The following is a 27,550-nucleotide window of genomic DNA, read 5'->3' as shown; positions in this document are numbered from 1 at the left end:
AACTCCGTCAAATTGGTGCATGTCATCGGTAAAATACATGTTTGTGTACGTTTTATTTTATCTAAAAAATCGTTATTGTTCTGTATATCGTTTAATTTTATGCAAAGCAACATACAGGGGCGCGATGTGTCGATATGTCGCGTCTGTCTTTTCACGTGATGGAAACGCCTGATGCCTTGCATAAAATTGTATGATTTTATTCAAAAGATATAGAATATAAATACTTAGGATGTTAAAATATGTTCTCAGAATCGTATACTGATTATTTATGGACAGGTTATGGAGTCAGTCACAGCATTTTTCGGCTATGAGTGAAACGCAGGCGGCGGTCTGAAGTTATCAGTTCCCCCGCCGAGTCATCTCCGGCACGAGATCCAGCGCCGTTACGGTGGAAACAGACAACAGAGACTGGTCGATTACACTTGAATTACTTCTAAATGTTTCATTTTTACTTCTAACTAATATTTGTTAAACGAGATTATATGTAGGCAATATGTATTAAAACAACATAAAATATGCTAAACTATAAAATATGACCGAAAATAAAGGAATTATCATGCAAACCAGCGGTTGTGTGGAGTATTTTAAAAAAAAGTTTAACGGATTTAAGTTAATCAGTAAACATTAATTCATGTATGAAGTAAAAATGAGTCAACCCATAATGCTGGGTTAAATAACCCAATTTGCTGGGTAAAATTAACCCAACATGTGTTCTATCCTACCTACCCAAAATGGGTTGTTTTTAACCCAGTGTTTTTAAAGTGTTGATTAAAATTACTCAATTTCTTAAGTGTGTGTTAAAGATTAATAATATTGATTTGAATTATGTAATAATTGTGTTTCTTGAAACAGATCAGTTTAATTTCTCATTTTCAAATATTTTGATAGAAATTTAACAAATATTAAGTATATTTTAAAAACTAGTTAGTCAAATACTAAATTCTTTTAGGGGAAAAAAATTACTAAATTTTAAACAAAATTAACTGTCTGATTTTTAAGCAATTATTTTGGTATGTTCAACTCAAACCGTTATTGATATTCAGAGATTTTATTAAGTTAATAAAGTTAATCATTACTGTGATATTTACAAAGCCACTGAATTATTTGTTAGAGTGTGTGTGATATTGTAATGTGCTTTTGTGTGTTTTGCGGCTGGCAGAATGAGCATGTTTGTGACCCTGGCAGAGGTGCTGGAGTCACGAGGAGCGCCTCTGGAGGAGGACGAGGTCTGGGCTCTCCTCCTAGGTGCTGCAGAAGCCTTGATAGACATCTCCAGTAAAGGTAGAAAGCTCTTTCAACTCTTTTTCATGCTCTTATCCTTCATTGCCAACGTAATCTGTCACCATTTTACCTCCTTCATCCAGATCCTGGTAACATGTGCTGTGTCATCAGCCCCGGCTCCATGCTCCTTTCTGCAGTCGGCAGTATTGCCTTCAAGACCTGCGGCCGATCTGAGGACGTGGGCTCATTCACTTCCCCAGAAATGTCCCAGAGCAACACTTCCTCCAGGAGACAAGCCACGGAAAAGGTGAGCTGGCCTACAATTATGGTAGATATTTTCCAGCCTGACCTTCTTGCTGAAGGTTAAGAGAAGGAGTGGTCAGTGTCTTAAAGGGTTAGTTCACCCAAAAATATAATACATAGAATTATTAAAAGTCACTGGACTACATAAAAATAAGTTGACAAAACATTTCGGTGTTCATAGTATGCTCGCCAGAGTAGATGGTATTCCTCGCCACTTACAGGTGCTGGTCATATAATTAGAATATCATCAAAAAGTTGATTTATTTCACTGATTCCATTCAAAAAGTGAAACTTGCATATTATATTCATTCATTACGCACAGACTGATATATTTCAAATGTTTATTTTTTTTAATTTTGATGATTATAACTGACAACTAAGGAAAATCCCAAATTCAGTATCTCAGAAAATTAGAATATTACGTAAGACCAATACAAAGAAAGGATTTTTAGAAATCTTGGCCAACTGAAAAGTATGAACATGAAAAGTATGAGCATGTACAGCACTCAATACTTAATTGGGGCTCCTTTTGCCTGAATTACTGCAGCAATGCGGCGTGGCATGGAGTCGATCAGTCTGTGGCACTGCTCAGGTGTTATAAGAGCCCAGATTGCTCTGATAGTGGCCTTCAGCTCTTCTGCATTGTTGGGTCTGGCATATCGCATCTTCCTCTTCACAATACCCCATAGATTTTCTATGGGGTTAAGGTCAGGCGAGTTTGCTGGCCAATTAAGAACAGGGATACCATGGTCCTTAAACCAGGTACTGGTAGCTTTGGCACTGTGTGCAGGTGCCAAGTGCTGTTGGAAAATGAAATCTGCATCTCCATAAAGTTGGTCAGCAGCAGGAAGCATGAAGTGCTCTAAAACTTCCTGGTATACGGCTGCGTTGACCTTGGACCTCAGAAAACACAGTGGACCAACACCAGCAGATGACATGGCACCCCAAACCATCACTGACTGTGGAAACTTTACACTGGACCTCAAGCAACGTGGATTGTGTGCCTCTCCTCTCTTCCTCCAGACTCTGGGACCCTGATTTCCAAAGGAAATGCAAAATTTACTTTCATTAGAGAACATAACTTTGGACCACTCAGCAGCAGTCCAGTCCTTTTTGTCTTTAGCCCAGGCGAGACGCTTCTGACGCTGTCTGTTGTTCAAGAGTGGCTTGACACAAGGAATGCGACAGCTGAAACCCATGTCTGGCATATGTCTGTGCGTAGTGGTTCTTGAAGCACTGACTCCAGCTGCAGTCCACTCTTTGTGAATCTCCATTTTTGAATGGGTTTTGTTTCACAATCCTCTCCAGGGTGCGGTTATCCCTATTGCTTGTACACTTTTTTCTACCACATCTTTTCCTTCCCTTCGCCTCTCTATTAATGTGCTTGGACACAGAGCTCGTGAACAGCCAGCCTCTTTTGCAATGACCTTTTGTGTCTTGCCCTCCTTGTGCAAGGTGTCAATGGTCGTCTTTTGGACAACTGTCAAGTCAGCAGTCTTCCCCATGATTGTGTAGCCTACAGAACTAGACTGAGAGACCATTTAAAGGCCTTTGCAGGTGTTTTGAGTTAATTAGCTGATTACAGTGTGGCACCAGGTGTCTTCAATATTGAACCTTTTCACAATATTCTAATTTTCTGAGATACTGAATTTGGGATTTTCCTTAGTTATCAGTTATAATCATCAAAATTAAATAAATAAACATTTGAAATATATCAGTCTGTGTGTAATGAATGAATATAATATACAAGTTTCACTTTTTGAATGGAATTAGTGAAATAAATCAACTTTTTGATGATATTCTAATTATATGACCAGCACCTGTGTGTGGAATACCATCAAGGACCCAAGGAATACCATCTACTCTGGCAAGCATACTATGTGGTTAACTTAAGTCACATGACTTCTACTTGTGTGCTGATCATGTGACTGTAGCAGATGTATATTTACTTCCTGTGTTTTTACAACTGAGGATGGTGTTTGGATGAACACCGAAATGTTTTGTCAACTTATTTTTATGTAGTCCAGTGACTTTTAATAAAGAGTTTGTTTGAACATTTTATTACCGGGATGTTTTAGACATCATGAATCTACATAGATAGAATTGAGGTTAAAGGGATAGTTCACCCAAAAATGAAAATTATCCCATGATTTACTCACCCTCAAGCCATCCTACGTGTATCCCTTTAAATCACCAGAGTAACATGGATTACTTTTATGATGTCTTTACTACCTTTCTGGGGCTTAAAAATGGTAGTTGCGTAGACTGTCAATGGAGGGATAGAAATCTCTCAGATTTTATTAAAAAAATATCTTAATTTGTGTTCCGAAGATGAACAAAACTCTTACGGGTGTGGAACGACATGAGGGTGAGTAATAAATGACATAATGTTCATTTTTGAGTGAACTAACCCTTTAAGAAGATGCTCTTTTCAAGCATGGTTTATGGCAAATCAAGACAAAATGTTGCATTTATTTGCTTTGATTTTAGATGGTGGTTTACTCACTAGGCATGACTCTCTATTGGGCGGTAGATTATCAACTTCCACAAAATCAGGTGGGTTCATCTTCTTCACAAAAAAAAAACATCTGGTGGTCTTCGGTCATTGTAGACCGAAAAATTTTATATTTTGAATTACATTTTTGGAATGGACCTGCATGGTTACTTTTGTGATAATGTCTAAATATATATCCAAATGCGAACCTAATATTTATGTCTGAAAATACTCAACTTGGGAATACACAACCCTATTACATATGAAAATATATGATGTCAGGAATCCCTCTTAAAATTAGCATTTACATTTATCAATAGATAAAACTGGTGTCCAGAGTTTGTGCACTTTTTAAAAGTGTAAATTGAACACTTGTTGCACTTCGTCTCCCGCTAGCCTGTCCAGCTCAGTGGCGACCTGAACAGCCTTTTACTGAGCATGTGCGAGGATGTGGCTCACAAACGGGTGAACCTACTGACAGTGCTGGAGACGTGCGAACAACACCATAAGACTGCTGTCCTGCCCCGGCCGGAGAAAACCATCAGACAGATGGCGGAGGATGTACTGCAGGTAACTGTGAGCTGCTGTACAGTGATGTTAGCATTTAATTCAACACTTAAATATGGTAAAAACATAAGATTACCAGCTAACAATGAAAATAATGTTTTCAGACACTTGATTGCAAGTTATGTACAATTAAATGAAAATGTATTATAGTTACATTTATATTAAATGCATTTTCGACCCAATTTTTACCTTGAATATGGATCTGCCATAATTACTGAACAATAGTAGATGCTGAGCACTGTTTTTGTTTTCTAGGCCGAAAAAAAACCAAATAATTCTGCTCATCTCACAGACCGAAGCCAGATGGTTAGAGAAAGACTTCGGGGTATGTTTCTCTAAATTCATTATTTGATCAACTGAAGTTTTTGCAACCAGAATAGAACATAGATAACATAACAAATGTTTAAACAGAGAAATTTTACAATTTTATGCACAAAATGAGCTCATTTCAAATTTGATGCCTGCGACAGGCCTCAGAATAGTTAGGACGGGGGCATGTTTACCATGGTGTAGCATCTCCTCTTCTTTTCAAAACAGTTTGAAGACGTCTGGGCATCGAGGTTATGAGTTTCTGGAGTTTTGATGTTGGAATTTGGTCCCATTCTTCCCTGATATAGGTTTCCAGCTGCTGAAGAGTTCGTGGTCATCTTTCGTTTAATGATGCGCCAAATGTTCTCTATAGGTGAAAGATCTGGACTGCAGGCAGACCAATTCAGCACCCGGACTCTTCTACGATGAAGCCATGCTGTTGTAATAGCTGCAGTATGTGGTTTTTTATTGTCCTGCTGAAATACACAAGGCCTTCCCTGAAATAGACGTCGTCTGGAGGGGAGCATATGTTGCTCTAAAACCTTTATATACCTTTCAGCATTCATAGTGCCTTCCAAAACATGCAAGCTGCCCATACCGTATGCACTTATGCACCTCCATACCATCAGAGATGCTGGCTTTTGAACTGAACGCTGATAACACGCTGGAAGGTCTCCCTCCTCTTTAGCCCGGAGGACACGGCGTCCATGATTTCCAACAAGAATGTCAAATTTGGACTCGTCTGACCATAGAACACTTTTCCACTTTGAAACAGTCCATTTTAAATGAGCCTTGGCCCACAGGACACGACGGCGCTTCTGGACCATGTTCACATATGGCTTCCTTTTTGCATGATAGAGCTTTAGTTGGCATCTGCAGATGGCACGGCGGATTGTGTTTACCGACGGTGGTTTCTGGAAGTATTCCTGGGCCCATTTAGTAATGTCATTGACACAATCATGCCGATGAGTGATGCAGTGTCGTCTGAGGGCCCGAAGACCACAGGCATCCAATAAAGCTCTTCGGCCTTGTCCCTTACGCACAGATATTTCTCCAGTTTCTCTGAATCTTTTGATGATGTTATGCACTGTAGATGATGAGATTTGCAAAGCCTTTGCAATTTGACGTTGAGGAACATTGTTTTCCGCAATCTTTTTCCAAACTCTTTCACAGATTGGAGAGCCTCTGCCCATCTTTACTTCTGAGAGACTCTGCCTCTCTAAAACATCCCTTTTATAGCTAATCATGTTACAGACCTGATATCAATTAACGTAATTAGTTGCTAGATGTTCTCCCAGCTGAATCTTTTCAAAATGTCTTTCTTTTTCAGCCATTTGTTGCCCCCGTGCCAACTTTTTTGAGACCTGTAGCAGGCATCAAATTTGAAATGAGCTCATTTAGTGGATAAGAGTGTAAAATTTCTCCGTTTAAACACTTGTTATGTTATCTATGGTCTATTGTGAATAAAATATTGGCTCATGTGATTTGAAAGTCTTTTAGTTTTCATTTTATTCAAATTTAAAAAAACGTCCTAATTTTTAAGGAATTGTAAATAACCTCACCCAGTGGCATAACTCTTAAAATTAAGACAAACAATGTACACTATCGTATAACTCTTTTCTTATCCATTAGGTGCTTCCTGTCAGAACTCAGTTTGGCCTCTAAAAGGGAACAGCACACCATCACCAGCAGACTTCAGCAGGTGAGTAGCACTCAACTCGTCCATTTAACATCAGTAATAAAAAAAACAAAAATTCCCATTGATTTTACCCATTGGGAATTGATTGGATCATGAAAAGTGGGAGATCAGGGGTACGTTTCCCTACAATGACACAACTCGCTGCTCAACTGCCATAGTATGATGCATTGTTGAAGAAATCAACTAGCTTAGTCACGACCGTTGTCATGGGAAATTGAAGAATCTGGTCTCCTTTAGGACCCAGGCAGCAATGCCTGATCAAAAGTTGTTATCGTGATGTCTTGACTGATTATAACACATTTCACTATTCTATGATGTTTATTACATTAAGTGTACAAAAAACATGCTTGAAATATAAAATGAATGCCTATGTATTACATAATAAAACAAACTGGAAACAGATATTGGAAGCAAAACAACTTACCTAATATAAAATAAGCTAAGTTAGCAGGCTAATCAGGTAGATGTATGCTAAAAAACAGTAAGAACAAGAAATGCTTGATTTCACAACCTATAGCTTCAGTTATATACTAGTATATGAACCATGTAATTTAAAAGACATTAATGGACATTATAGCGCATTTTAAACGATATAAATCATAACGTGATTTTGCAGGAATTATAATCAGGCGCTAAAAATACTACCCATTAAAAGTCAGTTGAACCAATGGGATCACTCGGGGTCCTAAAGGAGACCCGATTCCTGGGGGGGACTCGATTTCTCACCACACCGTTTCCCGAACCGTATTGTCGCAAATTTGTCGTTCAACCACGTTGGTTGATGGTGTCATAAACTTGGTGGAGTAATAACTTATTTTAATGAATCCTGCTGTTTGCGAATGTTAGTTGGAACTTTGGTTTCAGTAAACACAGACTCATTGAACTATGTTGATAACGACGAAACTTAATTGGATAACGATGCTTTCGGGAAACGCAGCCCTGACTGATGGTTGGAGGAGAGGAGTTTTGTGACGTAGTTCAAGGAAAGTTGTTGCAGATGCAGAGCCATTTTAATAAAAGATTATGAAGACCAAGTTTATTTTAAATTGAAGTGATTTGCACTGATGAATTACACAGTTAGACCAAGAATGTGTATTAAATTAATTTTCATTTTATGTTGATTTTGATGATTAGTATATGTGTTTATTCTCCAGATCTTCTGTCTCTAATTTAATTAAGATGAGGAAATAATTTGCTACACCATAAAAAAAATAAGGTCCCATTAGTTAACGTTGGTTAATGCTTTAATTATGATTAACTAAAAATAAGCAATACATTTGTTATAGTATTGATTAATCTTTGTTAATGTTAGTTAATAAAAATACAACTGTTCGTTTTAGTTCATGTGAGCTCAGGTCCATTAAATAACATTTATTGATAGTGTTTTTTTAATAACGTATTAGTAAACTTTTAATTAATGCTTTAGAAGTATTTTTCAATTGTAGTTAACTAATGTTAACAGATGGAACCTTATTGTAAAGTGTTACCAAATGTTTTTAATTAATATCCAAATTCACTGCTCTTCATCTTCTAGAAGTCATAGTTCACACCAAAGGAGCAGAAACAGCACATGGCTGCCCCAAAGTCCTGTTCTTGATAGACGGCGTCAGTTCAACTCAAGGCCAAATCAGCTGTTTGGCTCTTCATTTAGCCTTAATGAACGGAAAATAAAGGTAAGGAACTAAGGGCCAGATTAACTAAACAGGGCAAATTAGGATGAGACCGCAATCCCATAAAACCACGAACGGGAGTGGAAAGTTCTGCAGGAGTTTTACTGACAATGCACACATTTAAGAACACAGACGCAGCCGGATCAATTCCCTATAATGACCAACGCAATCTATCAAATGCGGCTTTACCGAGCTCAACTGCTCTGGCTGAGTTGTGATATTAACGAACCTCTATTGGCTATTTTAAAAAATGGGAGGAGCTGCTCGATATGTCCCGCCCTGTCTTCCTGTGTCTGTGGAAATTACGACAGCACATTGAACAATGCTGCATGTTTCAAGGAACTTCAATGGGACTTTAAGACGTTAAATAATGGGGCAAATACCAGTAAACTGACTTGTGCAAACCTTAGTAAATCACGTTGCATGATTCATTTAAATACTCTCCTCTCATAAATATTACGTCTCAAAAAAGGGAAACTCCTTCAAATGCATGTGCAAAAATATAGCTGCGCGGGGTTCAAATGCTTTAAGGCCTTTAAGCACATGCGTAAAAATATAATGTATAATGTTTTAATTAGCATCATAGATGGAAAAGAGTTGGAGATGTCTTTCAAACCATTTACAGCAAATACAGGCTATTACCATAGGAAATATATGGTTTATAAAGCTTTTTAACAATTATCGAGGTTGAGCCAAAAACTTAGGACTAGTTCGCCAAAGTTGGTTTTTGAAATAATCTCCAATATTTAACGAACGATTCGATGGACAGCGACGGCCCTAGAGGCAAAGTTGCTCAGAATGAGGAGTTCTACCATGTGGTGTGAATGTCGTGGGCGTGTACGAAAAATCACATATTATACAATCCTTTACGAAAGTGAAAAACGTGAAGGTGCCCCCTGGTGGCCGATTTCTTTCGAATTTCTCACAGGCCTCTAGGGCCGTTAGTCAAACAGGCCCAGCGAGTTTCATTCCGATCAGCCTCCATTAACCTTGTCTGATTGATGTTCAAACTTCATTGGCCACCACCGGCCGCATTTTTCAAGATATGTGAATGTCCTCAAAGGTAGTCTTGGCACCTTCGACAAAGACACCGCATGCCAATTTTCAAGTCAATCAGACTTAGGGTTGCGTAGTTATAGCCATTTTTAATTTTTTTCCATGTTATAGTGCCACTAAGTGGCCATTCGCTGCGTCCTTTTTCACTCGTCCACAGAATGAGCTCTTACATATGAGTGCCAAGTTTGGTGAAAATATTTCATTCCGTTCACGAGTTACAACCATTTTAGTAAAAGTGGCTCCGCCCACTTCAAACATTTTGGCGGCCCTTAGAGACCGTGAATAGAAATTTCAACATTTTTTGGACAATTATTGACAATCAGACTCTCGCTGCACTGGTTTGGTTCCGATCGGGCCAAAAACCTAGGACTACTTCGCAAAAGTAGGTTTTTCAAAAAATCTAAAATACCAGAAAATTACACGATATACAAATACACGATTTTGTACTTTTCACCGCTGTAGCGCCCCCTTCAGGCTGATCGGGACGAGCCCTTGTAGACAGTGTGATAAGGTGTAATAAGGTCAGTCACAAAAATAAACGTCCATGCCTTTTCATCACTAATTTTTCACTGCGCGTCTTTAGTAAATCCTGACAGTAGTTTTTTTAATGCCAAAAGAGGGTTTGCGCCGGCGCAAGCTGTTAGTAAATCTGCCCTAAATGTCCCCTTATTATTTCTTTTGGCTTATAAAATGTGCCATTCAGGATTTCTGACTATTTCTTGTGTGTGGTCGTCCTCAGGATACGGGCCCAGAGTTCATCAGAATGCTGGAGGAGCCTCTTGTCGTTTTAGAGCTGCCTAATTCTATTGTGGTCAGTCTGATATCTTAAGAGCGAGAGTATTGGCTCTACACCAAGCAATCTGTTACACAATACTGGCATTGGCTGCCTGGGTAAGAAGGATCAGTTATATGTGCTGATTTCCTCTCTTTCTCTCTCTGAACAGTCAAACAAAGGGCGGTCAAGTTCAAACCACAGGGACTTGATGGTTATGATGCCAAATGGACAGAACATTCTGCTCAAGTGTGACGTCAGGTCCAGAGGAGGAGACGTCTTTGATATGATCATCGCTCATGCAAATCTTGTGGAACATTTTTACTTTGGCCTTGCATATAGTGACGGTAATTTACACCATGTATTTTACGCATTATAGTGTTATTTTAGTATCATTAAAATACTATTATTATTTGAGTTAGTTTTTACTTTTAGTAATTTTGTTGTTTTTTTGTCATTTTGATTATTTTTTTTTGTTTTTTAAATATGTCTATGTAGTTTTCTATATTTCAATTATTTTAGTATATCAAGTTAAACTAAATGAAAATGAGAAATATTTATTTTATAAAAAACTATTTAATTTAAACAATATTTTTCAAATAATTTATATATAATATATTTTTTCTGATACTGATGAATAATTAGGTCAGTGTTTCAGCTGGGTTTGTTTCTAATAGTTTTTTCTCTTTTTCAGATAATGAATTTTTCTTTCTTGACAACGACACAAAAATATCCAAAGTTGCCCCTGCCGCCTGGAAAAAAGTGCCCACTGCCACATTTGTGCTTCATTTCCGCATCAAATTCTTTGTGACTGACGTCTCTCTCCTTCTGTAAGTCTCTTCCTTTCCCTCATTTAATAGTGTTTTTACCAGTTCCTGTTGTCTAAAGCCGGGTTCACACTGTACGATTTTGGCCACGATTTGGCCGTCTGAGACAAATGTTGAGAATCCTAAAAGATTCCTCAGATCCCACGCCAAAATCGTTAGTTTGATATGTTCACCGACAGCCGATAAATGACCGCTGCGATCAAATTTGACGAAATTCTGGCAGTGTCAGAAGATTTGACTTCTCTTATGACAACCATCAAATAATTAAATAATAATACAAGTTTAAATTATTGATTACTGTTCAAAAACCTGATTTTAAATCTCATAAATTGTTAGGTTTTGTTGCCGTGCTAAGCTAACATGCTAGACACGCCCCTGTTCAAGACAAGCCATGAGATTGTTTGTTTGCTAGCCAGCGTTTCAATCCCACATGTAATGCAGCTCACAATCACCGAACATGTCACGGATCAATGATGTAAAACTCTGGACATTTTTACCGCGTCTTGACTGCCGTACAGTCAGTGTGACACGGCTTAGTACAGTCTGACTAGCAACAGTCGTAAAGGACTATTATAAATCGTACAGTGTGCACCGGCTTAACTTTGCCCTTGGTCGTGGCAGACACAAGCTGACCCGTCATCAGTACTATCTCCAGCTGAGACGGGACATTCTGGACGAGCGGCTGCCCTGTAACGAGGAGACCTGCTTGTTTCTTGGTGCCTTGGCTCTTCAGGCCGAGTTTGGGGACAGTTTGCCTGAGGTATTCCCGATCACTGTCATTTTACCATCACTGAGATTTATTATCATTTTGTTCATATTTTGAATTAGATTTTATTTTCATATTTTCTGTTTGGTTAAAGTTTTAGCAATTTTGTTATTTATTTAGTATTTTTTGTACTTGGTATTTTTTTTTTTTTTAAATATATCTATATAGTTTCACCTTTTCGATGATTTAGTTTTAGTTTTATTAGTATTTCAGGTTAAACACCATTTACAGGTGTGACATCACTGAACAGATATACAATATAGCACTGCAACACTAAAATTAATTAAAACAATTATTCGTCAATATCAGAATTAAAATATTTAGAAATATATATTATATTAAATTATGTAATATAATTTTTTTTTTTTTTTTACAATTATTTGAAAAAGATTATTTAGAAGTTCCCTGGGTGACAACTTATTAATATTTTGAGTTAGCTTTTGTTTTTCTATTTTCTATTTTCATTTTAATTCAATTTTTTTTTTTTTTGTAATTTTGTTGTGTGGTTTTGTCATTTTATATTTTATTATTATTATTATTATTATTTCTGTTTTAGTTTGAGCTATTTTAGTGAATGAAAATGAGAAAACTTGCCTTGGCAACTAGCTGAAATAAAATAAGTTTATTTATTTATTTAAGATTTTATTTTATTTCAGTTAACTTTTTTATGATTTTAGCTTTAGTTTAACTTAACTATAATAACCCTGGTCTGGTATTTTGAAAATAATAAAATAATTTGTTTTTTTCCAAATAAATATAATATCATAAAAAAAATGTATATAATATATATTTTATTCTGATAAATTCTGATATTGATGTACATTTCATTTTAGTTATTTTGGTTCTTCAACAAACTAAATGAAAATGAGAAATGTTGCCTGAAATAAACACATGACGGCATTTCTAGGATTTGTTTGTTCTCAGTGTTGCAGTCATACATATTTGTGTGTACATCTGTTCAGTGATGTCACACCTATAAATGGTATAAAAATAACTGTTTATAAATAATACCATTACATCTTCAGGAAGAATTGAGAACGTATCAGGTCAAATGTATATCAAGCTGATGCTAGATGATTATGTAATGCACTAATTTACTTGCTTTAGGAAGATTCAAGCATAAAGCACTGGTTTTAGCATGTTTTCTGTGTCTTATGAAGGTCTACGGGAAGAACTACTATCAGCCGGAGCACTACGTCTCCAAGAGTGTTTTGCAGAAAATGGCAATGCCTTGCCTGAAAGACGAGTTGCTACGGTTACACGCCAACAATGCAAACATGACTGCAGAGGAGGCAGAGCTCGAGTTTCTCAAGGTTATATTCACTTCTGTTCTTATTGACAGCCCGTATGGTTTATTTCATTATGATTCCTCATGAAAGTAACTTTACCTTTATATGAAGGATGTAGGGTGGACTGTGGCTAATAGTCACACATTTATATTTCTATTGAACATTGATCTATAAAGAATGCCCATTATTGGCAAAGGGGCATGTTGTCACAAAGGAGCCTGCCAATAAAGAGGGGTGTTCAACAAAATGAAAACATTTAAACATTTATAATACAACAATGATTCAAAAGGAAACACAGAAATATCAAATGCAATAAAAAATGTTGACTTAATATTTATTCAAATTAAAAATATTAATCTTGAGAATTCAGTTTAACCTTTAAGTTTAAATCTACTCTTCTGAATATATATTTGTTTGGTTTTATTGTTTTCACTTGCTTATCAAACAGCTTTAGCAAAAATGCCTATGATGATATTGTAACTTTAGTGTAGACTGAGGAAGGAATTCACATAAAAATATTGTAATATGAGATGGTTTTAAACCAAAACCACAGCTAGAGAAAACACACATTTGTGTAATTAAACTTTTGACTCAAAATCTCATAGTTACTGAGATAGACAGTATGTTGTGACAAATTCCCCGGGTGAGGATAACTAGTTTTTAGTCATATTGATGAATAATTAGATCAATGTGTCAATAGGATTTGTATTATTAAATATATATATATATATATATATATATATACACGGTACATTTTACTAAAACATTTGCTAGGTTGTAGATTATAGGAAATAAAACAACAGATATACAGTTTAAGACAAAAGTATTAGGAAAATATTAACTGTCTGGTTGTCACTCAAGTTGGTTAAAAGTCACTGCAAAAAATGTCTCTGAAAAATGAAGTTAGATCTGAGATAGCTCTTGATTTGCTAAATTCAGACATTTTTAAATGTGACTTAAGTGTCTAAATTATTTCATGGGGCCACATTTATTTTAAAACTGAGTGAAAATAAAGAACGAGAATGATGGAAAATGTGACAGCTGCATTTGTTTGTTCTGTGACAAAATGTTCTTCATCCTCCTGCCATCTATTGGATTTATTCAAACCCATAATGACTCGACGGGCTACTGGCCAAATATTTTTACAGACACCATTAGGTCTGAACAGCTTTTCTGGATGCGATGATGGGTAGTGGGTGTCCTACATTACATAATCTGTCCAATTGACTTGGCAGCACTGCCTCGACTCCCCCACAGAGCGTTCAGCAGCTTCCGGAGTACGGGGTGCTGTTTTACCGCGTGGCCCGTGAGAAGAAGCCTGTCTTTGGAGAGCTGGTCCTGGGAGTCTGTGCCAAAGGCATCGTTGTGTATGAAGTTATAAATAACTCCCGTACCGCAAGCCTTAGATTCCACTGGAGAGAGACCAGCAGTATCAGCTCAGCTGTGAGTCCACACTAATGCAAAACACCAACATCTTCATTATATTTAAATATTTTTTGTATTTTCGTTACAATACAAAAAAAAAAAAAAAAAAAAAAAAGTTAAAACATGTCCTCCTCCTCTAAGTTGAATGTGCACATTGTAAGTAAGCTATTCGTATGATGCTTTTTCCTTTGATTATATTATACTTTTTTTTTTGCATTATTAAAAATGAAAGTCAAAAAAACTGTCTTTGTGGGGTTTAAAGTCATAAATTTATAGGTAGTGTAACTGTTGAGAGATTGTAATGAAGAAAAAAGTCTTATAAAAGTCTTAAAATATATATAAAAGTATATATATATTTCAGTGCGTGAGATTGTCCTGTTTTGTTGTTGCATGAGCATATATATATATGACTTTTATATATTTTATGACTTTAAACCCTGCAAAGAAATATCAAAATTAAAGGAAAGAAGGAAAGAAAACCCTTTGTTGATAAAAATATGTTGATAATTATTAAGTTGTGTGATTTATTAAGTTATAAATCTAGTAAATAAAGGGCTGTATAATTTAATCTGATGAAGTTGGTCCACATAACAATTCTTACTCATTTGTCCTCATCAACACAGCGACGTAAGTTCATCATTGAGAGCAGCACCAGTAAAAAGAAGCAGACGTTTCTAACCGAAAAATCAAAAGTTGCCAAATACCTCTGCGTCCTCTGCTCTGCACAGCACAAATTTCACAAGGAGATGAGCTCTCGCCAGCTCACGAACAGCCTCGCTTCAGGTTAGTCCAAATGTGCTCTATTAAAGCACAATCAGCTGTTAAATTCTTAGTTGAGCTTTACTACTGTATGTTAGTGGTTCACAATAAGCAACAGTGTAAATGTTTTTTTAGAGGACAGTATTGTGCAGTATGCAGCCATGTGCCGAGTTCAGAACAACGAGGTCACGCTCAACGACGGACGCCTTGATGCCGCTGCCGACGACTCCATGAGCAAACTCTGTGAGGACATCGCAACCCGCATCGAAGCAAAGATCAAACTACAGAGAGACTTGTTAGACCACACCGGGTGAGAGCAAACTCATGTATCCCATGTGCTACAACCATGAACCATGTCTGTCTTTGTATTAAAGTGGACCTATTATATCCCTTTTTACAAGATGTAATATAAGTCTCTGATGTCCCCAGAGTGTGTATTTGAAATTTTAGCTCAAAATACCCCACAGATCATGTATTATAGTGTTAAATTTGCCCCTATTTGGGTGTGAGCAAAAACGCGCCATTTTTGTGTCCCTTTAAATGCAAATGAGCTGCTGCTCCCGGCCCCCTTTCCAGAAGAGAGCTCATGCAACAACAAAACAGGACAATCTCACGCACTGAAAATATCAGAAACTGTCAGTAGCAGCCTTATATGTTCAAACCGGAGTCAGACAATGGTATTTTTCCCATATTTGTTTTTTGCGGCTCCTCTCTTCCCAGTCTGTCAGTAACGCTCTGTTTAGTTCCTAGGCTTGTTCGAGATGTATCAGCGCTGTGCAGACCAATCGGCATATGACATCAAAGTACCGCGAGAGCAATTCGAAAGCATAAGGAGTCGTATGCTTTCCAAACGCTCTCGCGGTACTTTGATGTCATGCGTCGATCGGTCTGTGCAGCGCCGATGCATCTCGAACAAGCCTCCTGTCTCTATGAAGCCCCTCCTTCTGAAAAGCACAGTGTGCTCTGATTGGTCTGCTAGAGCAGTGTGTTGTGATTGATCAAGCGCTTTGAGTGTGTTTGGGAAATGTCCCGCCCCTTACCATAACCGCCAGTTTCAACACACTACTAACTAACTCAACCAGGTTCCGCCCCTTTATTATGCGCATTAATTATTTAAATGAGAAATATTGTGACGTGTTCGTACCTGAAAGAAAACCATTGGTTTTTCATGCACTGGTCAACTTTGGGCTATTTTGTTTCTAATAACATGACGTTTTTCCTACTATTTCCTAAATATACACATTTAAGTGTTTATTGTCTTACACTTTATCCATTTGCATCTGTAGATTTCAATTACAATACAAATCTGTTGAACCTGGCTTTATCCAATGTTCTGATGGTGTCTTGTCTGTTTGTTTCACTTCTAGATCCCAAAGTCCAGCTCTACAGAGAAGCTCTTGTAGCTCTCCAAAGCATTGCTCTGAAGTCCCTTCAATGTCCTCTCCTTTGAGAGGTAGGATTGACAATCAACCCATAGCATGAACCTATTTATGCCGTTTCATTGGGAAACAGCTCAATGCAATGTGACATTTTCTCACAGATACTCCAACAAGTGCCCGACCTCCAGAAAGGGAAATAATCTGTGTTTCCCTCAAAAAGGATCCCAAAGTTGGCCTTGGTAAGTGGATTATGGATACGGACTCATCATTACTAACAGATATGCATTGAATCTACTAAATTAAGGTAAGGGACGGGTCATTTCCCTAACATGCTCGAAGCGCTTGACTAATCACAACACACTGCTCCAACCAACCAATCAGAGCACATTGTGCTTTTCAGAAGGAGGGGCTTTATAGAGACAGGAACTAAACAGAGCGTTACTGACAGACTGGGAAGAGAGGAGCTGCAACAATGGAGAATATGAGGAAAATAATCAACATTCAATCTAGCAGAGCCCAAAAACAACATCAAGACTTTGAAATATGGCATAATAGGTCCCCTTAAAATAACACTTAATTTCAACATTTATTCTCCTGATCCTGTCCAATGCAAAGCATGCTGGGAACTAAACATCCATGCAATAAAAATGATTAAGGTAGACCCAACACAAATGGATTAAGTTAACCTCAATTTTACATATTTAAGTGGATAAAAAAAAACAATAAAAGTATGTATAGTAACAAAATGTTCAGCAATTGTGTTACTTTAGCTCATTTTAATTGATTCAATTGTACAAGCAGCATTATTTTATTTTTTTTACAGAGGGCATACAGAATATTAATGAACTATTTATTTTTACTCTAGGTATTGTTATTGTTGGAGAAGACAACACTGGGAAACTGGATCTTGGTATCTTCATTGCATCCATTGTACCCGGAGGCCCGGCTGACCGAGATGGACGCATCAAACCAGGTGAATCCTTACGATCGTCAGATTATTTTGTATTGTTAACGTCAAGACATGACCTCAGAAGTCGCTGTATGAACATTTGTAAAGGCGAGCTCCATCTTTCCGTCAGGTGGTCGACTGATCTCTCTCAACCAGCTCAGTCTGGAGGGCGTGTCCTTCAGCGAGGCCGCTGACATCATGCAGAGCAGCTCCAATGAGGTGGAGCTTATTGTCTCACAGCCAAAAAGTACGATGCTTTTTTTTATTCACGTGTACGTGTAACGTAACATCAGTAGGCCCTAAAAACAAAACAAAAAAATGAACAGTTTGCATCAATCGTTATGAGTTAATGACAACCTCTAATGAAATTATGTAAATTATGTTATGCAATTTCTAAAGTACAACTTTTAAAAAAATAAAAAATAAAATCCATTAATGCAGAAATTTCAGTTTAAATTACACCATATTAAATTGATGTAATGATCAATATTATGTCAACAGAACTCATCAAAATAAAAAGAAAATGTTTTATTAAATCAATAAATTCAAATTTTTAAGATGCAACCATGCATCTATTTAAGTAGTGGTAAATATGCCGTTGTAACATCATCAGCTCTGTACAAGCGTGGAGGCGCTGGTCATCTGACGGAGAGGAACTACGCGTCACAGAGCACCATACTGGCTGACAGTCGAGCAGGAGACGACTATCTGGATGAGCTGGTCAGTGTCATGATGACCCCTAAAGGCACCAGCAGGCTCCACGTTCCTGAGGTTCGCATTATAAACGCACAGGTACTGAACATGTACAAGTGACTTGTTGTTTTCTTTAAATGTTTGTGTGTATTTGTGCTGTGTAAGTATATAAAACATATCTAGTGTTTTATGTATTCTAAATACACAGTTAAACATTTTTAAATGACACTTTTTGCATAATTTGACAATTACAGTTTGACTGGAAAGTTTTAACATGTATAAATTATAAATGTTTAGATCATCAAGGTTTTTCAAATTTTGTTACTGCACTGTGAGTTCTATAAAAATCTGAAGCAGCACAACTGTTTTCAACATTAATAATAATCATAAATGTTTTTGAGCAGCAAATCATCATATTAGAATGATTTCTGAAGGATCATGTGACACTGAAGACTGGAGTAATGATGCTGAAAATTCAGCTTTAATCACAGGAATAAATTACACTACTATATATTCACATAGAAAACAGCTATTTAAATTGTAGTAATATTTCACAATATTTTACTATATTTTTGGTCAAATAAATGCAACATGATAAAATCTTACAGTATGAGAGAATTATGTCTAATAGTTGTGTCCATTCTTTCTTTCTTTTTTTAACAGGATGATTATTCCAGGTCAGCGTCTCTGATCAGCCTGAGACCTGAAGAGTTTATTGTGACGCTTCAGAAATCTGGAGGTAGTCTGGGCATCAGTATCACTGTAAGCACACTGTTTTATAGTTTTATGGGTTTTGAGACACACATAAAATTTTAAATAAAAAATAAAAAAAATAAAAAATAGGAAACCAGATGTCACGTCTGTCTTAGACAAGAAAGCATAAACAAAACCAAAACCTTTTATTTTGATATTTGTCATAGTCTTGTTTCCTGGTTGGTCATGTGATTTCCCTTGCCCCTCATGTGATCTTGTCTTTTGGTCATTTGGTTCCTTTGTCTCGTGTGTCATGTTCTCATTGGTTTATTGTCTTATCAGTTCTGTCTTTTCATTGGCTCATGTTCATTAATTCCAACTAGAGTACGCAACAGAGTGATGCACGGGACAAGTTTTGAATTAGATTGAGTGCGGATGCGTGGGAAGTCAGTGTTGACAGTTTAATTTGAATTAATGTCAAACATCGTAAAAAAAAGACAGTGATAGTTAGGTGAATTGATTCTTTGTCTGCCCTGTCACGGCCAAAGAGGACGTCTCTGAAACTTCTGCCTGCTCTGTTACGGCCGTCAACAGACTCACTGTGCTCCATGCCACGGTCACGGAGGCTGTACATGTCTCTGCTCCGCCATAGCCTCCTCAACTCCTGGTCCTCTGCTCTGCTGGCTCTGCCCTGGCAGTCCCCATCGCTGCTGGCTCCACCATGGCCACCTGATCCTCCATGGTCTCATCCACTGCTCCACAGTCCATGGTCTCACCTACTGCCCCACAGTCTAGGCCTGCCGTTATTGCATGTGTAACCCCTCCTGTTCAAACAGCCCGCTCTAAGCGGGACTCGAACCCAGGTCCGCCAGCATGGGAGTCAGGCGCTCTAACAAGGAGGCTAAAGACCACAGTCTCTAGCTTCAGTTGCTAGAGCGCCTCTTGAGATCAGGGGAGTGAGGTTTACACACACAGCTCTTACCAGCCTACGAGAGTTACACATGGTCCATGGTCTAGCTCAGTGGTTCCCAAACTTTTTAGATTGTCGTACCTCCTGAGGCATTTAAAGGTGCAATGTGTAAAATTTGGGAGGATCTACTGACAGAAATGCAATATAATATGCATAACTATGTTTTCAGTGGTGTATAAAAACCTTACATAATGAACCGTTATGTTTTTATTACCTTAGAATGAGCCATTTCTATCTGCATACGCCGCAGGTCCCCCCTCCATGTCAAGTCGCCATTTTGCGCCGGCATGTTTCTACAGCAGCCCTAAACGGACAAACACTCTACAGAGCGCGATTCATCACTATGTTGTTGTTCTTCTAAATCGTTCATGTTTTTAGAGGCAGCTTGCATCGTCACTATGTTGAATACGCACGTAGTAGTAGTAGTCGTCATCTGGTTTATTATAAGTTAGAAGAAACCTCATTGCTTTACACAAGCTACTCTCTGCTTTCTCAGACGACATGATGGCCACCATAGCTTCTCCGAAAGGGAGGGGTGCAAGGGGTGTGCGCCATTAGTTGCAGTTCGCAACCTCACCGCTTGATGCCACTAAAATTTACACACTGCACTTTTAACATCTTTCTACATACCCCATTGTTGGCAAGTTTGCAGTTTTCCTGTGGAATTGGGCTACTTTAACACTGTTGCTGCAGGTTGTTTTTCATGTCCGCGGTTTGAAGCGACCCCAAATAACATGATATTTAGCAACCGGAATGCAAATTTTACCAGGGGAACCATGCCAAAAACGTAGATTTTAGCCCTCAGAATGCTATTTTTACCAGGGATCCCCCAAAATGCGTTTGGGCTAGATTTGGGCTCATTTTGAGTAGCAGTTGACCCTTCGCAAAGACCCGCCCCCCCTTAGTTACTGTTGTTTTGTCCGACAAGCCATGGCGCTGTCATGCCACGCAGAGTGAAAAATACATTGCGGAGCAAAGAGGACACTGACAACACGTCAACAGACAAGACAGAGCAGGTTACTTATGATATTAAACAGTCCCAGCTTTCAAACTGTAATTTAAAAAATTCAAACACTAAAAACCGTTTTGTGGCTCTTTAATGTGTCATGACAGATTGCTGTAGTGCCTCAGCTCAAGCGGCTCGTGAACCAATCATCTCTTCCTACTAGTTAATTTATAGCATCAAATAAACATGAATGAACATCAGAAGGAATGTTGTTTCAAACGCGGAAAGACGTCAATACACACCATTTTTCAAGTTCAAGTTCACCAAGGTTAATCTTATAACTCCTGACTGCTTTGTCAGACAAAATGTCTTAAACATTTTCGCGGAGATCGTTTTGACAGCGTTGTCATCTGTACGTGTAAAACTTTTGTTTTTAGTGCATCGTTTTTGTGTAAAAGTACCCTAAGTTCGTTTTAATTACGTTCAAGTATATTTTCCAAGTATACTTTATGTAGAAAGTATATTAGTATCAATGTACTGATAGTATACTTGTATGTGTATACTCTCAGAATTTATACTTTTTTTTTTTTCTTTTTTTTTTAAATAAGCTATAATGGCAAACTTCTTTTTGTAAGGGAAGCAAACCTTACAGCACCGCCAATATTATTTACCCAGGTGAAACTTTGAGTTCGCTGTTGTACATTTGCTGCTCCATTAATTGGCTTCCACAGGGTCAGTAGTATCACAGAGGGTCAAACACAATCAGTTGCCAAAGGGCAGAGAGGAAGAGTGGTCACATGACTATGGATATAAACGTGTGGAACGGGGAAGCACAGGCTACGGCTAATGTCTAAATGGGGTTAAGTAGCTTGAGAGGCATTTGTACTCAATGTCACAGAGTTTAGAAGACAATACCATCAGACACAAAATCCAACACTGAATCCATTATTCTGTGCTCACCTGCTGCTACATGCATGTCCTTGGGAGGTCAAAAGAAGAAACAGGTTAAAATGTTGTTTTATTATGTGTGTTGATATCTGAATATACAGGGAGGAGTGAATACAGGTCTCCGTTACGGAGGTATTTACATCAAGAGTCTGGTGCCCGGTGGAGTGGCCGAACAAGATGGACGAATCCAGACAGGTACATGTTACTGTTCTTACTATCATGGATCTGTACTGAGATTTATTGCACTCATCTTTTCTCTTTAGTTCAGTAAATGGTGGCAAGAATGCGTCGGTTTGGTTGAGTCACTTGTGATGGCTAGGGGATGATGATAGTATGTGTGTGTGTGTGTGTGTGTGTGTGTGTGTGTCAGGAGACAGGCTGTTGGAAGTGGACGGCACCAGACTGCAGGGATTCACAGATCAGCAGGCGGCTGAATGTTTGGCAAGAACAGGCGAGGTAAGCGCTCTCTCTCATGGCAACTACACCAGTCCCTCTTTATGTAATTAGCTCAGCTGTAATCACAGCTTCCTTCTAGGAATCCAGTTATTGCATACTGAACGTTTTAAAACCAGAAATTAACCCTTTAAAGCCTACACTATCATATTTGGTAAGTGATTTTGTAAGGCCTCTAAATTATCGACATTAATCAAAACTTTGCTGATAAACCTGTCACACACAGTCTGTTACAGTCCTTCTGTCGTCCGATTGATAGTTTAGACGATATACTGATTATAAGACAACCCCCCTTTTGGAAAAAAGGCCTTTTGAAGACCAAATCTTGTATTTTATAAAGAAAATACTTTTATTTAAAAAAAATGTTATTGTAGTTTTGAATTCTGGGTACTGTCTTACGTTTTAAAATCACATACGGGGAAAGTTTGGTGCCGTCAGCGAGGCATGCAAACATGAGTCAAGCGGCTCTTAAACGGTAAGTTTTTCTTAATGCCTGGTTCAGACTATGCTATTTTAGCCTGATTTTGCCACAATCTGCTTGACGTAGAGTGTTGCGGGTATTTGTAAACGACAATGGGCGTCAGAACGCAAGATTTGATCGTTTCAGCTCGTGTAGTGTGTCATAGTGGACGAAAACCGATGCCATGTCTGCGATGCTTCACGACAGAAAGACTAGCATGTTTACTAGCACTCTGACACACCGTATTTCTTGGCACACTCATTTTATGCGCATTTCGCGCCATTTCGCCCGGTATTATTGACATGTAAAAGTCTAGACCTTGAATATAAGACGAACCCATTTTTTCAGATGCATTTCTAACAAAAAAAAAAACAAAAAAAAAAAACATTGTCTTATATTCGGAACAATACGGATATGTCTTTCAAGATGCAAAAAAAGACCAAAATCTAAAGATTTTCACTGAATAAAAGCTATTGTATGGCTTCAGAAAGCTTGGGATGTTGCACACAAATTGTATGGATGCTTTTTGGATCCTGATAGCTGTGGTCAGTACACTTCAACTGAACTGATATTAGTGATGATGGTTTTCTGTGGCTGTACGGCAGGTTGTGAGTCTGGTGCTGGAACGTGACGGAGGCACTGTGCTGCCACGAGGCCCTATAAAGCCGGAGTTACGGGACACACTCACCATCCGCACACCGAGTCTTGTAGAGACACACATGAGGAACAGCTGCCCTGCCATCACCATGACGAGACCCTTTGGCGTCAAGCCCAGAGACTACAGCTTTGTGTCGGATGGTAATGAAAAGATGCATGTATAAATCTATGGGCGGGGCAACCTGTCACCATCCAATCAATTCCCCACAGAAAAAAAAAAAATAAAAAAAATCAAGCCCCGCCCTACATTTGTTCTTGTTTGAGAAGCCGTTTCACTCAGATATACGTCACAATAGGAAAGAAAAGACTCGCAGCTACTGTTTCATGCAGACTTTAAAATCTTGGAATCATTGAGAAGTCTTAAAATGTCTTACATTTCATTCCCTTAAACACACAGACACCCCGTCCACTGTGCTTCAGGATTACACACACAGGTAATGTGACAAAACCTCCACAAGGCTGGCTTAAATGTGCCTAATTCTGTCCCCAGATAACATTCAGGAGGTGACTCTTAAGAAGAGACTGAACGGTCTGGGCTTCAGCTTTTTCATCTCAGAGCTGGACACTTCCCTGGACTGTGGCTCTATTGTGCGAATAAGAACGCTGTTCCCAGGTCAGCCTGCAGAGGAGAGTGGCAAGATTCAGGAGGGAGATGTCATTCTGTCGATTAACGGACAGCCACTGAAGGGCTTGTCCTATCAGGTGACCAGGGAGCTTCTCTTTAACCATTTCAGCCATAATAGGAATGTTAATAAAATGTAAACCATGTGAAGGGCCAGGATTTGATAATTATGGTCCACATATTCCTTTCTGGGCAAACAAAGAGACCATATTCACTATTAAACTGATTTTGGCCTGTGAACTCTGACCCTACAGAAAGTGCTGCAGTTATTGAGGAATTCTCCTTCAGAGGTGCAGCTGCTTCTCTGCCGTCCTGCTCGAGGTAGTAATGCACAACACTGACAATAAACAGATCATATTTTTTAATATATACATTTTTTTTTTTTTTTTTGAGCAATATCACACGAGAATGCAATTTCATATTTATTTTTAATAAAATATTCAAACTGAACGTCACTGATTCATGATTACAGTAACTTGGATCCATGTTTTATGTTAAGGAACACTTCCACCTATATCCGAGAAAATCGGCCAACTGACCTGCAGCTGAACCATGAAAGATGTCACATGGGCATTTAATGAAGGATTTCTCCTGGGAAGGAAGGTCACAGAGGAATCCTGGTGCATTACGGGAGAGGATGGATCCTTCAGAGGGGTTAGAAAATTCGAGCTGATTTTCCTTTAAGGAAGTGAATGATGTAAACAAGCGCTTAATTTTTCTACTGTACAGCCAAAATTGATTTCTGTGACTTTGCCAAAATCGTTTGAAAGGGTAAATCAGTAACTAGTCCTCGCACTTTAATATCCTCGGCTTCAAGTCAGTGTTGCTTGATGTCATCCTCCAAATGTTACAGGAGATCTCTGAATTTAAGTCAGTTAAAATGACAATGCACACACACACACACACACACACACACATATAAACACAAGCTCTTAAAGCTTTCTAGGGAATAGGGATAATCCTGAACTTGTAAAGGTGAACATGTGCAGGATCTCACCACTTAATCTTAACCTTGACCAAACATTTTTTAGAGCGCCAGCCAGACTCTACTACCAGAGTTACCTCTGCACTACAAGAGCGTCTTTTATTGGATTAAAAGAAATTGTTATATATATATATATATGTATGTTTGTGTCTACAGGTCCTGTCAAATACAAAAAGACTCAGAAGCGGACTGAGTGTTTGAAATCTTCCAATCATCCATGGTGCCAATCATTTCCTGCTCCTTTACTTGACTGGATAAAAAGGCAAGTGTCAGTAAATGATTTATATCCAATAATCATCATCATCATCATCATGCTATCATACTGCCAATATGAATGATGTTGAATTGATATTTTGATATGATCCCTTACATTTGTATTCATTTTAAAATATAAAATTTGCATTTTTATTTCAACCAGAATCAGTGCAGAAAATGTGAAAAATTATATCTGGGCCTTATTATTATTTTGATTTCAGGCTCTATTAGAATAACTTTAATGCTAAAACATGATTTTCCTCATATTCTCCATTGTTCAGCTCCTCTCTTCCCAGTCTGTCAGTAACGCTCTGTTTAGTTCCTGTCTCTATGAAGCCCCTCCTTCTGAAAAGCACAATGTGCTCTGATTGGTCAGCTGGAGCAGTGTGTTGTGATTGGTCAAGCGCTTTGAGTGTGTTTGGGAAATGCCCCACCCCTTACCATAACTGCCAGTTTCAACACACTACTAAGGCTGAATCCCAAATGGCACCCTATACCCTCACAATCTTCCTCTGAGTCCGCACTTTCGTGACGTAAAGCCACTTTGACTGCCGGGTAAAGTCTTCTGCGTAGCTCGCAGACTCGTGGGCTCACTTAAAGGGCACATCGAGGGCACAACGGGGGCGCTCGCGAGCACCCTTCTGAAACCTAAGATGATGAATGGGACACCCTACGGCAGGGCTCGTCAACTGGCGGCCCGCGGGCCAAATCCGGCCCGCCAATCATCTTCATCCAGCACCCCAATCTCCCTCCTCCTCTTTTCCTGGCGGTGCGGATAAATTTGGTTAGATACATGGCGCCTGCAGCTGTACGGCTATAAACGTACTGTTCATACCATGCACGCTCCTCCGACTGACCTGAGAAACGTTTTCCGTGCGAATATTTCTGTCGACTGAACCAGCAATACCTATCATTCGTGAATTAATCATTCTTTTGTCTCGATTCTTTCTTTTTCGTGAATTGGCCAAACGCACTTGCATAACGATCTGAAACGATTTGGATTCGTTTGGACCGCTCTGTCACTGAATCATCTGAAGTTGTTTCTCAGTCAGTAACAACAAATACAGAAAAATAGCGCTGTTTTCATGTTTCACTAGTTTACTTTGAACTACGCAGCACGGCCCAGTGGATAACGGAACGAAAGCTTAATGGGGCCTTCACACCAGACGCGACTTGCGCGAATAAATTGCGCTATTTGCGCGTAGTTAGACGCTTGATCATTTTAAGTTTACTCGCTTTATTCGCACGTGAAATTCACTTCACAACAGACGCGAATAAACACATCAACTCGGCAGCGGGAAAGTAGTTGTAAAACACGGCGAATAAGCTCAATTTGCCGACTTTAACTAGCTTGTAGTCTCAATATATATATATATATATATATATAGCTCAAATTGAGTAAAGAGCGTTTTTTGCAACTTACCAGATTGTCTGACCTCCTCACTCACTTTCTTCCAAGCAAGATCCTTTTTATTCGTTTCTATAAAAGTACGAAGATGTCAGAAGATGCCTTACAAACATTTACCATGAATGAACTGTAGTAATTTACCATGGTTTGTGGAAATGTGGAATATTTATATTGAAAACTATGTTATACCCATTTATATTGCAACATATTTATTAGGTGGGTAGGGTAATATATAATTCATGTCTTTGTTAAGGTGTAGTTTGTGTGTTTAAGCGTTGTTTATAGGCCTATATAACATATCATATTATAATATCATTTGACAGTGGTAGAGTAGCCATGTATGGTTTTACCTGTGGTTACCAAGTCTCACTGTCAGAATATTTTCATTTAAGCCTAATAAATTCATTTTTACCAATAAGACCCCCAAAATTAAAAAAATAATAATAAAAAAGTTCAAATGTTCTTAATGACTGAATAAATAGATTGCCTGATAAATAAACATGGTCTTTTTATTTACCAACAGCACTGAAGTTCCTGCAGTTCCAAAAGTTGTCCACAAGGTGGTATTACAGCTTCATGAACAATTATTGTGACCCAAACTCTACATTGTTTGACTAATTTTTGTCTGAATTAATGTTTTTTGTCTTGTTATTGTTGTCTATTACATTACTAAATACTGAATAACTGTTAAACCATTACGTTAAGCACACTTTATACCACATTGACCTTGAAATAACTAAAATGTCTTCTGTAGCATTGACACTTAGACAGTGTTGCTAGAAAAGTGCCATCAATGCTGATGGTGACCCACCCATTCACCTTAACTGCAATAAAAAAAATCTTAATTTTTTGGTGCCTTGCAGTCAAAATAAGATATTACAACTTTTACAAATTTTAGATATGCCTGTTTCAGTAACTGAATTATGTATTAAAGCTTCAGCCTAATCCTTAACTTTGCAATAAAGGCCGAAATGT

At 38.2% G+C, this 27,550-nt stretch overlaps 1 protein-coding gene across 1 annotated transcript; it reads left to right on the top strand.

The window, feature by feature from the left end:
• Positions 1–1,160: 1,160 nt before the first annotated feature.
• frmpd2 (FERM and PDZ domain containing 2) lies at positions 1,161–27,550 on the top strand. Its single transcript, XM_051914494.1, has 28 exons — positions 1,161–1,281; positions 1,365–1,528; positions 4,015–4,080; positions 4,415–4,588; positions 4,841–4,910; positions 6,527–6,596; positions 8,128–8,266; positions 10,059–10,130; positions 10,264–10,438; positions 10,786–10,921; positions 11,540–11,678; positions 12,845–12,997; positions 14,231–14,416; positions 15,022–15,181; positions 15,293–15,467; positions 16,525–16,610; positions 16,698–16,775; positions 17,402–17,509; positions 17,616–17,732; positions 18,099–18,277; positions 18,842–18,940; positions 21,837–21,930; positions 22,106–22,191; positions 23,254–23,446; positions 23,796–24,007; positions 24,182–24,248; positions 24,427–24,581; positions 25,069–27,550. The coding sequence occupies exons 1-27, from the start codon at positions 1,161–1,163 to the stop codon at positions 24,474–24,476; spliced, it is 3,369 nt and encodes a 1,122-aa protein (XP_051770454.1). The 3' UTR covers positions 24,477–24,581; positions 25,069–27,550.

Source organism: Ctenopharyngodon idella, chromosome 12 (genome assembly GCF_019924925.1).
Source record: "Ctenopharyngodon idella isolate HZGC_01 chromosome 12, HZGC01, whole genome shotgun sequence".
Classification (NCBI taxonomy): domain Eukaryota; kingdom Metazoa; phylum Chordata; class Actinopteri; order Cypriniformes; family Xenocyprididae; genus Ctenopharyngodon; species Ctenopharyngodon idella.
The sequence above is the reverse complement of the archived record's forward strand: the minus strand, read 5'-3'. Positions and strand labels throughout refer to the sequence as shown.

Excerpts from the sequence above, each read along its gene's own strand:
- frmpd2 (XM_051914494.1), top strand. The coding sequence starts at position 1,161 with ATGAGCATGTTTGTGACCCTGGCAGAGGTGCTGGAGTCACGAGGAGCG. Across the intron at positions 1,529-4,014 it reads GGAGACAAGCCACGGAAAAG|ATGGTGGTTTACTCACTAGG; the intron begins GTGAGCTGGCCT and ends CTTTGATTTTAG. Across the intron at positions 15,468-16,524 it reads GACTTGTTAGACCACACCGG|ATCCCAAAGTCCAGCTCTAC; the intron begins GTGAGAGCAAAC and ends TTTCACTTCTAG.